General features: G+C 42.7%; 2 protein-coding genes across 4 annotated transcripts in view; both read left to right on the top strand.

Moving 5' to 3' along the window:
• Positions 1-971: 971 nt before the first annotated feature.
• On the top strand, positions 972-6,216 carry Cks2 (CDC28 protein kinase regulatory subunit 2). The gene is made up of 3 exons (XM_076837096.1): positions 972-1,133; positions 4,677-4,804; positions 5,777-6,216. The coding sequence occupies exons 1-3, from the start codon at positions 1,075-1,077 to the stop codon at positions 5,827-5,829; spliced, it is 240 nt and encodes a 79-aa protein (XP_076693211.1). The 5' UTR covers positions 972-1,074; the 3' UTR covers positions 5,830-6,216.
• Positions 6,217-7,863: 1,647 nt separating this feature from the next.
• The window catches only part of Secisbp2 (SECIS binding protein 2), a 37,921-nt gene continuing 33,783 nt past the window's right edge, over positions 7,864-12,001 (top strand). For all 3 annotated transcript variants that reach the window (XM_076836580.2, XM_076836581.2, XM_076836582.2), the window contains exons 1-2: positions 7,864-7,963; positions 9,194-9,342. In XM_076836580.2, the coding sequence (XP_076692695.2) occupies positions 7,928-7,963; positions 9,194-9,342 (185 nt within the window). In that variant the 5' untranslated portion in view covers positions 7,864-7,927. The remainder of the gene's footprint in view (positions 7,964-9,193; positions 9,343-12,001) is intronic.

Here is a 12,001-nt window from a genome sequence, read left to right on the forward strand (position 1 = left end):
GAAGAGGTCTCCATCAGAACACACCCTGCGGGCACCTGCCTGTCCTTCACCCGCCGGCCTCTGGGGTGTGAGGGCAGCCGTGAGGGCTCGCGTGGGGCTGGACCCACACTCTTAAAACCGTACATAAACTGGGGCTGACATTAAATGACACACGCTCACTGCGGAAACGGGGAACCCCTTTACCGCTCCTTACGTCGTGCTTCGTGGTTAACATGAACGGAAGTTTTAAGGTTAGGGCTCAACACCAAGGCGAGAGGAGACGCATTCTTAAAGTTACTTTTAATCCGTCAGCGGATCAGAGCGTCGTCCCCGAGGGCGGCTGCGAACTCCCCACCTGGGTGGCGGGGCGTGGCCGGAGGGAAGGCCTACCACCATTCCGCGCCTCCGCCGCTTCCCCAGAGGGCGCGCCGGAAGTCAGGCTCGGGGCCGGCAAGCACACCTGGGGACAGGTGAGCCGAGAGGGCGGCGCCGCCTCCTCAGACCCTTCCTGCTTCTCAACCCTTTTCAAACTAGATTGAGCGGGGGAGGCCGGGAGCACCTGGCTTCACCCGAGGGATCCATTCTGCACAGAGCCCCGCGGACAGCGCTTCCGGTCCCGCCAAACCCCGCGATATTTCACCCACCCACAGGTCCGCGCACAACGGCTCCGCAACCCTGGAACTTTCTAAAACCCCGCGCACGCTCCGTGCTGCTCTGAACGTGCTGGTTCCGCCCTCCTCTGACCACGCCCCTGTCCGTCGGGGCCGCCCACTCCGCGCCTCACCAAACTTTTACTTCTTCCCGTGGGTAACCTCGCAACAGGCCTCTGATTGGCTAACCGGAAGAGAAGGCCGTGGAGAAGGAGCAGTGATAGGCTGGGCGCTGGCTCCGCCCTCTAGTGGTTGCTTGAAAGGTGATTGGTCGGAGCTGCTGCCCAATCAGCGCTGGGCTGTCGGATTCAAATCCAGAGCGTTGGGCCTGCGGTCGTTGGTTTTAGTCGAGTCGTTGCCCTGGCCTGAAACGGACGTGCGTTCCGCTTCGCCCGTTCTGCAGTCCGGTTTCCGCCTCGTTTCCGCCCCGCTGCGCGCCGGCAGTATGGCCCATAAGCAGATCTACTACTCAGACAAGTACTTCGACGAGCACTATGAGTACCGGTGAGCGGCTTTCGCGGAACCCACTTGGCCTCTTCTGGCGGGATGGCGTGGGCCGAGGCGGAGGCGGGAGGTGGAGGGCTGGGGTCGCTCCGAGCCTCGCCGCCCCGGAGTCGGGACGCATGGAGGATGCCTTTGTTCGCCAACCCTGAGATGGAGGAGCGGCGCTCACGACCGGAACCGGCCCGGGAGGCTCCGCGCCGCGGAATCAGGGGCGCGGGTGCCGGGCGCGCCGTCGGCAGTAAGGACGCGGCCTGGTGGATGAGCCCAGAGCGGGCTTTGCCGGGTCGCGGCGGGCCCTGGGGAAACGCGCTCGCTTGCTTTTGAAGTTGGCGGTACTGAAAGTTAGGCTGGGGGGAGACCCTGAGAAAGGAGCCCCGCGGGGATTTGCGACTGGAGCGCTGGCGGAGGCGAGGGTGCGAGCACGCCCAGCACAACGATTGACCGGGCCTCGTTCCGGGACCCAGTGGAAAACCCGAGTGGATTTTAGGCACTTTTCCCTGCTCGTATACTGTGAGCAAATTGCGTTTTTGACTTGGGAATTCTGCAGCGGTGCACTAGAAAGTAGCGGCTCAACTGGAACCAGTAAAATTTAGCCAATGGAATTGTGGGAGGTGGGGATGTTTAAAAATGTTGGCCTTGTTGTGTATCGAACTTAATTGGGGCGTGGCTTCAAGGACCAGGCCGCCCCTTGTCCTCCTGGGTCATGACTACAATGCTGCACTCTGGGAAACGCTGCCCTTGGCCACGGCGACCTTGTTTTTGTTTGCCCTCTTAGATGAGGTTTCCAAGAATGCTGTTTGAGGAAGAAATTTACGTTTTGAGTGGGTGGCCTTTTTGCCCTCAACCTCAGTCAGGGGGAGGTTACAGGAAGGAAGCAGTATTACTCCAGGCCGTTTTAACTGTTCGTATTATTTGAATTGCTTCATATTCTTGGCAAAAAAAAAAAATCTCTTCTGGCCATACACTCATTTGAAATTTTTACGTAGTAACTACACACTGCTCAGTGGTAATTGTGGGATGATGTTAACCAAGAGCCCAACTGGGGGTATCCAACAAGGGACTGAATGTAAACTAGTATCTTTCTAAAATTTGGCGAATTATAAATTTTGGAACGATCTGGAACCAAGTATTTAGAGTAAACTTTTATGGGTCTATGTAAATTTCTTCTAGGGCATACTATTAAAATTGGACTAAAATACTTCTCTGACATCTGTTAGTGGTCTCTTCATTTTTAATATACTCAAATGATCTATGATAGGCACTAAATCTGATTTACAACGTTGTTTGTGATAATATATAGAAGAATATCTTGGCATGTCTGAAATACTTTATTCTAACCCAATATAATTTAAGCTTCTGGTTTTATTTTGCTGATACTGGGGAATTGGCCTTAGGAATGCTTTCCTACTGAGCTATTCTTCTGCCTAGCCTCCCCAGTGGGTAGGATTACAGGTGTGTACCTGCACACCTGAAGGAGCTGATCTTAATTGACCAAGACACTTAACCTTAAGCAGGTTAACAATCTCCTGAAAGCTGGGAGTACATACTGATAATTCACCACTGAGGTGTGAATCTATGGTGGTTTGTATATAGTGGTGCTACATGCAATATTTCTTTCTTCTGTGAGCAGTCTTTTTTTTTTTCTTTTGTATTTGCAAACTTAATTTCCTAATCCTTTCTCTTGCACTTGCATGCTTTTTGTAAAGGCTATAAAATAGATGGATGCCATATCTTCTCTAGTATCATGGGAGTCTTGTCTTTCAGGAAGAAAACTGAGGATTATTAACTCTTGATAATTATTAATATTTGGGCTGAGATGTATCCAGAGGTAAAAACTGTTCTCACATGCATGAGGGATCTATCCCCAATGTCAAAAATAATATCTGTATTGTTATTCCAACTGAAGTAAAGGTTGGATGCAGTTATTTTGGAAACTGTCACTGTGTAGTAAAATATAGGTGGAATCACTATTGAGTTTAAATCTATTTAAAAATTTTTGCCTCTTAACTCCAACGAAGGAGAGCCAGTTTATATGGTTTATGAAGATAAGACTTGGAAACTTACATTTAAATAATTCTACATTTGTGTAGATATTCTGTTCATGAAAGCAAGTGTACAAAAGCATTTCATTGTCTTGATGCTAATCAACAATATACAAGGTATTGAATATACAAGGAGTTTTTGTAGAGCCAAAAAAGCTAAGCAGCTTTTCAGGAATGAGTGATTATTGATGTGTACTACAAATCCCCTTATAATTCACTGGAATTGGTGAAAATTCTATGGTCTGCGGTAGTGAGCATAATCAGTCTACATAACTTGCTCTAAGGCTTACTTTTGCCTTGCAAATAATACTAAATTGGTACATAATTAACTGGCCATAAAATTAAGTTGATAACCAATTTTAAGCACCAAACTGTTATGGGTTCAGTTTTTGCATATGCTAAAATGTGACTATACTGCACTAATCACCTAGCCAGCTGACTTACAGACAGGTTAGATATCCCATGCTAGTCATAAAAATGGGTTAGTGTTTGTGGTTGGCTCTGTATACAACTCTTACTATCCCTGGAAATGATAAATATGGGGCTGAGGATTGTCTTTTGTAAAATCTTTTTATGGAAATTAAAAGTTCTAAGGGAACAAGGGGTATGGTTTTGTTTTAAAGAACGTCAATAATCTACTGTTGTACATAGTCTTGATTTGACATTGAAGACTAATTTTGGCTATAAGTAACTTACCGGAAAACTGAAGGTCTATATAAGTTGTAAATACATGTATAATTGTGTTAGTATTTTTTTTAACTTTTATTTTGAACAAAGTACTTGATGCCTAAAGCAATTTCTGCAGTATACAATAACTTGTTTCTGCTATTGATCTAGTGTTAACAGGACACAAAATTTAACTACCCTAAATTTTTGTTCCCATAAGGTAAAAGTCCAGTAGTCCAGAGTAGGAATGAGAGCTTTACTATCAGGAAACAGGCTTCTTGCCTCTTTTGCCTTACCACCCACCCTCCATTCCAACAGGAAGAAGAAAAAGAAGAGTTGGCTAAGTTTTTTTCCTTTGAGGGTATTTTTCATTAATTTGTGTGTTTTCTGATTATCTGTTGGTCAGAATTGGGTTTCATGACCAAACCTAGCTATAGGAGAGGCTAGGATATGTAACCATGTGACTTAAATGGTGATGTTAACTGGAGAAGATTGACTTACAAGCAAGCATTCTGTTAAGTTTGCCCAAAATAAAATGTATTCTGCTTAGGGATACAGCATACTCTTGACTCCTATACTCAAGAATAACATCAAAGACATTGTAACATAGAGTAGTTTTAAAGAACTTTGTTTTAAGGGCAAAACTCAAGCTATTATTGTCCTTGTTTTTTGTGATGCCTGGAATTGAACCCAGAACCTCCCCTCATGCCAGGCAAACACTACTGTTGAGCTATACACACTCCACCACACAATTTTTAATAACTTAAAGGTACATGTATAAAATGATAATTGTATGAAAGATGCAAATCACTAATATTTGGTTATCTTCTAACAGGCATGTCATGTTACCCAGAGAACTTTCCAAACAAGTACCCAAAACTCATCTGATGTCTGAAGAGGAGTGGAGGAGACTTGGTGTCCAACAGAGTCTAGGCTGGGTTCATTACATGATTCATGAGCCAGGTAAGTTTTGCTACAAAGTGGCAACTGAATTTAAAAGAGTGGCTGTATCAAATTTTAGTAACATGAACATTCAGTGATATCTTAAAGTGATTCTGATAAACTTGGCTTTTTTAAATGACTGATTCCTCTGTCCCCGGAGATCATTCCTATTCCATAGGAATGAGAATATTACATTATTCTACCCGTAAGAATAATTTAAATAGTTCTGTTTTAATATTTGTCATTGTTAATCATATCTAAAGTATTTTGTCATTACCTGGAACTTCTGTAGCTCTTCATTAAAAAAAAAAAAAAAAAAAAGGAATTTGCTACATTAAGGGTAAATTAGATAGCTTATGGTCATACATGGGGCACCTAATCAAATGGGCCTTTCTGAAACCCCAAAATACAAAAGCAACTAAGGAACTGAACTGCAGATTCTTGGGGCTCCATCTATTGACAGTGGGTTCTGTGGAGGTAGGGGTTCCTGTTGTTTTGTTTTGTTTTGGGGTTTGTGGCGGGGTAGTGTGTTTTTTGATACTGGGGATTAAACCCCAGGGGAGTTTTACCACAGAAGTTCCTCCCCAGTCCTTAATTTTTTTAAAATTTCAAATAGACTCTTGGACTCCTCCTGCTTCAGCCTCCTGAGTCTCTGAGATTATAGGCCTCTGCCACAGCACCTGGATCCCTGGTTGTTTTTAATGTACAGTAGTGTTGAGAGCTAGTAGCTGATTTGAAGGGAATGTACTTTCCCAAAAGAATTTTTTTTTTCACTGAATGGAGATTGTAAAGGTAGAAGGTAAAGCTTCTCTACTTACACTTGTTTCCAGGCTAAAATATCAGAAGAATGTTATCAGAAAAGTTTTCCTTCAATAACTGTTAACAGTGACTTTGAAGCAAAGTTCATTTTAGATACAATAATCCCATTAATAGTTGAATCAGTTTAGTTGTTTTGTTAACCATATTAAAACTAAACATTTTTTCTTTTCACAGAACCCCATATTCTTCTCTTTAGACGACCTCTTCCAAAAGAGCAACAAAAATGAAGTCTATCTGGGATCATCAATTAAATCTTTCGCAAATTTAATGTATATGTGTATATAAGGTAGTATTCAGTGAATACTTGAAAAATGTACAAATCATTCATCCATACCTGTGCATGAGCTGTATTCTTCACAGCAACAGAGCTCAGTTAAATGCAACTGCAAGTAGCTTATTGTAAGGTGTTTAAGATAAAATTTCTTCTAGTCAGTTTTTCTCTTAATATAAGTGCCTGTTTGACATTACTTGTTACTTTTGTTAAATAAAGTTTGTATGTTGCATTTACCACCGTTTGAAGTTACTGAGGTATATTTTTTTACATTTAATTTGTGACTATTGATATTTTCATTTTATAATTTTAACCCTGAGGAAATAAACTTACATGAAAGAAATGTCAAATGAGTTTAAAATAGCTTGGTATGGTGGGGGGTGATACCATTGAATTTACTTGAAACAAGAAACAGGTGTGTGATTAAACTAGAACCAAAGTAGATTTAAAGCTTTGTTATTAGTGTGTAGAATCTCCAAGTGAATGGAAAAAAGCCTTCCTCAATACTCTTTGGGTTCTTCCACCTATCTAAAAAGTGCTACTACTATTGGGTTTGCAGAGAAGCCACTATCTCAATTTGCCAAGTGGGGATAATTTTTTTGTTTGGTTTTCCCCATATTTTTTATTGTGCATTATAGTAGGATTTGGTTTTTTTTTTTACTCATACGTGTATCAGTATAACAATTACATTGTCAGTATTAAAAGTTAAGCACTGTACAACATCTTCATGTTATATTTTGCATTTTTTTAGATTGCCTTTTTAGCTACTAAAAAAATAATTGCACTAAAAGCAGATAACATCTTAATTGATGTGCTTAGTGATGAGTTGGCTAGGGAACACAGGCACTTTTGTTTAGAAAGTGTATTTAATGAACCCAAGAAAATATATTAGCTGAGAGGGAATGGTAGCAGCCAATGTGACCCTTCAACCTTCAGCACAGATTTCCTGTCAGACCTTAGGCTTGGGTTTATACAGGCAATTTTAATTGTAACAGTCTGAGAACCCATCTGGACAGAAACATGAACAACTGCCAGCATTTATAGCTTGAAAAATACCAGTATTATTCAATAGTCTGCAAGGGATTTGTTTCAATTTAGTTAGCCCCCAGTCTTTTAAGTGGTCTGCATTATAGGCAAACATCTTCTCATCTTTAAATTAGCATGTGCACTCATCTTCTCATCTTTAAATTAGCATGCGCACTCGTGCAAACTTCTTGAGCATCTTTTGAAATCCGCTCTGCGGGCTTCCAGCATGTCTTCTGTCCTCCCTGTACTTTAATTTTTTGCGGTTAACACATTCCCTTGCGGAGAGTCTTTTTCTCCATCCTGCAAAAATCTTATTTTTCCATTTCTTTACCCTCCCCTGGCACATTTTTTAAATGTTCAACAATTGTTGAAATAACAATTTTGAGGTCAAATTCCTTTCCATTGTAACTTCCAAACTGCTAGGTGTTTCTTAAATTTAGGACACTAATAGACTTTCAAACCTACAGGGTCTCTGGCAGGGGCAGGGTGGGTGGCCTGTAATTCCCGCAGCTCAGAAGGAACTCGGGGGTGTGGCTCAGGGGTTGAGTGCTCCAGAGGTTAATCCCCAGTACCCCAAAAAACCCTACAAGGTCCCTAAGCCTCTTGACAGGGTATGGGAGACACCCCCCGCAAGTCTTCAACCTAGAGGCTATGGGAAGTGCGGGGAGGCCACCGTGGTAAAGGGCCTTTCCAGGGTACCCTACCGAGGAATCCTCCCAGGCATCTAAGCAGACACAAGTAACCCACGGCTTCCCGCTTAGCCTGCTAGGTCAGAGCTAATCAACCCGCAGGTGAAGACAGCCGAGGTTCCTGTATCTCACCCTTGGGCCACGCCTCCTCACCCGGGTGACTTCCGCTGGCGATTCCCATAGGCCGGTGACCTCCAGTTCTTCCCGCCGGAAGGCGGGGGAGGCGCTGTCGCGTTTCACTGACGCACTTCCTGGCGCCTTCTCCGAAGGCGGAAACGCTGAGTGATCTGGGCCCTTCGGCTGTCCTCGCTTGGCTGGGGCTCCTCAGAGCCGCCTGCCATGGCGTCAGAGGGGCAGCGGGAGTCTGAAGGCGAGGTAAAGGTCTCAGGGGCTTCCCGCCATGGGGCGGGCGAGTTCTCCGCGGCTTTAGCCTGTAGACCTGGCTTCCTTTGGGGGTCTCAGTCCGGAGGTGTCGGGATGGCCGGCGGGTATGGGCACCTGGGAATCCTAGGTAGTCCTTGAGGCGTCGGCCACTTACCCCAGGTCCCCCCGTGGTCAGCGCCGCGGGCGGGGTGTGATGCCACCGAGGCCTGCGTATGCCACCCTGCCCACCCTGCGTATGCCGGGGGCGAGAGTTGGGGACCTCGGCAAGCTGGCCGCGCTCTGGGGAGGAGTAACTGGTTTTCTAGCTCCCTGGGTTTTCTTAACCTCGACCTTCGCCCTACACCCTCAGCCGCTAGAACGAGCCCTGTCAAAACGTAAATTGGCTTTAGACTTATTTTAAAGAGTTCTTGGTGAAAGTAAGTCACTACCTATTTCAAGAACCTCAAAACAAAACCAAAAAAAAAAAAAAACCACTTTATTTTAAATTCCAGGGGCTCGTGACAATAGGATAATGTTCTACCAAATCAAATCTTGTTTTTCTAATAAAGCAAGAGACTTAGTGCTCTGTTGTGTAACAAGCAAATGTTTTGTGTGACTTTTCTGAGAAATTTAATGGGAATAAACTTATGCAACAGTGTTGTGAGTGCTACAGTTAAGTGTTTCCTGAGGATATTTGACAGCAGTAAGTCCAAGGAGGTTCTCTGTTATACCTAGTTAAACTGATATAGGTTAAATGCCCGTATTCCAAATTTAAAACCATAGAAACAGCAGTTGTAATCCTTATTACATAATATAGGATTTATTTACTTCCATTTTAATTGATTTTCCTTATTTTTCACTTTTAACATTTGAAAAACGTTTTTCTAATAAAGCAATGGTAAAGAAATTCTTTACTAGGAAAAAAATACAAGTATTTTTTAACTGTACTGGGGATTGGACCCAGAGGTGCTCCACTACTGAGCTACATTTCCTTTTTTTTTTTTTTGAAGAAAGGGTCTTGCTGAGTTGCTGGCCTCATACTTGCCATCCTTCTGCCTCAGCATTCTGACTTGCTGGGTTCTAAGAGTGCGCCAAGTGTGCACCATGACACCTGACCTAGGCAGAAGATTTTAAACAACAGTTGTGGGGTTATAATAGAGTACCTCTTTGGGTTTTATTTTTGTTTGTTTGCATTTGCTTGCTCTTAGAAGTTACGTAGCTTAAATCCACCTTTTTCCACAGGGCAGTGTCAAGTTGTCAGCAGATGTCAAACCTTTTGTCCCCAAATTTGCTGGGCTCAATGCGGCATGGTCTGAGTCCTCAGCAACATGTGTCTTCCCTAGCTGTGCAGCAACTTACTATCCATTTGTACAGGAACCACCTGTGACTGAGTATGTATTTTCTTAACATCTTGTCTTATGTAGGGGCTTATTTCATGGATTTAACATAACAGTGATTGGATTTTCATACATGCCACAGCTACCACATTAAAGTTCTGCAGATGGTGAGAGCTTACTCTCTAGATGAAAAACATCTGAGCCAGTTGTACAGCTTAACTATATCCTGTGATAAAAGCTGGAACTTTGCCTCTGCCCTTCTTCCATACTCAGAGTTCATACAGTAACTGTATCATGTATCTAGGGGCAGGGACTATAGTTCAGTGATAGATGCTTGGCTAGCATACGCAGGGCCCTGGGTTTGATCCCCTGTACTGGGGGGGAAATGATATATCTGGGATGGAAGAAGAAATGGCAAGGAAGGGTAAGTAGAAAAGGGCAAAGGGAGAATCAAATAGATAACATGTTCTTTATTTTTAAGGGTTAACATTTTAAAATCTTGGTCAGGGAAGGGGTTGGAGTGAGTAACTATGGCCTCTTCTATGTGAATAGGTTTTTTTTAAAGAAATTTTTGGCTTTTGCTTTTAATTATTTTACTTTATATATGTTCTACAGATGAATTTTACAAATTGTGGTTTTTAAATTCTTTTAATTGAAAGAATGCTTATGTTTTTTTTTAGATTCTCCTTTTCCTCCTCAGGATTCATTCCTCTTGATATTTACCAAAATGACTTTCATTTTTTGCTGAATTTGGAAAAATAAGTGTTAACCTTTCACATAATTATGTAGATTTATTTGTATCTTTGTTTTTAAGGTCTGAATCAGCTCTAGTGCTTATGTACAAATCCTGTGCTTCATGCTCCTTTTATACTGTATATAAATTCCAGAATTATTTTCAAGGATGAAAACTATAATGAATAAGAAAATCATTGATTTATCTGTTGTATTTCAGAAACATCAGAAGGTGTAATTGTTGACAAAAGTTGAAACCTAATGTGCTGTAATTGGTCTTTGGTGGTTCTGCATGGAGTCAGAATTAGCATTTAGTTCTTTTGGCTTGAGTTTAATAGTAGTATTTTTCAAAACTGCTACTACAGTTGGCAAGAGTTGGTTAAACATTTTTAGCATCTTGCAATACACTTTGGAAATTTCAGAGAGCATTGGCTGATGTGTTTAGTTAAAACCAATCAGCTTGGAGAAGAACTCGCACATGGCTTAGCAATATATAACAGCTGAACTTTGCTTCGTAGAGATTGGAAGCCTGGATAATACTGCAGAAAAGTTTAGGTTTGCTGGGTAGGAAATAGGGAACGTTTGGTGGTGTTTTGAATGAGGTAATGACTTCACCTTGAATTTTTAAGGAAGAGTGCTTGAGGATTTTGATTGGATTCAGGCATGGGAAATAGAGAAAAAATTACTTAGAAACCTGCTAAAAGAAAAACACTCTTCATGATTGTTCACATGTGTATGTGTGTGCGCACACACATGTATTGGTGGTGTTTGAGAAAGGGTCTCAATAAGTTGCTCAGGCTTGCCTGGAATTCGCCATCCTCCTGCCTCAACCTCAGCTGTAAGCTGCTATGCCTGGCTTCTGTACATGTTTTGTTGAGAAAGATAGAAACCTGTGCCCGTCTTTTGAAGAACAGATTCTTCACCTTCACTTGCCCTTCATTAGAATTTCATTCTTTTTCCCTTTTTCTTCCTGCCGCAGTCTGTTTGGGCACAAAATAACCAAGCCACCACAAAAGCCTTGTAGATTCAAAAAGCAGCTCTTTATTCCCAAACTGTCACCAGCACTCTACGGGCACTCTACACGCACGTTCTGGGAAAATACACCCTCCACCTGGCTTTGCTTACCAAATACCCTCTGAATCCCTGCGGGAACTCAAGGAGCGGGAGCCTGAGGCAGCAGGATATGCCCTATTCCCAGCAGGATCCACCCTAAACCTGGATCCACCCTAATCCCTGAGCAGGGTCACCTTTCAACCAAAACTCTCAAACATTCATGCAGTGTCACTGCAAATGACCTGGGTCCAAGGCAAGCCCATTTCCACAATGCAGAGTCCTCCCTCTAAGCAACATTGGGTAGGCTGACAAGGAAATTGCATCATTCCTACTTGGCTATGGCTCTCAGCACCTTCCTTTTTTCTTTTTGGTGTTCTGGAGGTGGAACCTAGGGCCTTACAAATGCTAGGCAAGTGCTTTTCCACTGAGCCACATCCCCAGACGTTCCATTAGATTTTCGGAGGCACAAAACAGAATTAAGCATAGAATTCACAGGAGCATGTAGGTAGTGGGACAAACCTTTGAATCTTCTTCTTTTCTACAAAGAACTAGTTCCAGTGCAGTTTGAAGCAGCAATAGGTCAGATGTTCTGTGGAACAGAAAAAGTTCAGTAAGAGCGTTTTATTTGGTTTTTAGTTAGGAATATTTCATTATTAGAGGTAAATGTCTATAAATAAAAGCTCCTACCAGATCAAAGTTTATTATAACATCATGAAATTAGTACACGGTGAAACAAAGCAATGTGCACTGAAGGGAAGTGAAAATAGTAAAGCTCGTTCTTGTGTGGCAGACAGAGCTTACAGTGACCCCCTTTTTTACTCCACAGACTCTACTTGGAACAGATTACATATATGGTTTCTGGTAAGGGGTGCCTATGTTCATAGCCCCCAGCAAGGAGACAGGAAGACTGCATAGGATGTGTAATGAC

Source organism: Callospermophilus lateralis, chromosome 17, assembly GCF_048772815.1.
Source record: "Callospermophilus lateralis isolate mCalLat2 chromosome 17, mCalLat2.hap1, whole genome shotgun sequence".
NCBI classification, from domain to species: Eukaryota; Metazoa; Chordata; class Mammalia; order Rodentia; family Sciuridae; genus Callospermophilus; species Callospermophilus lateralis.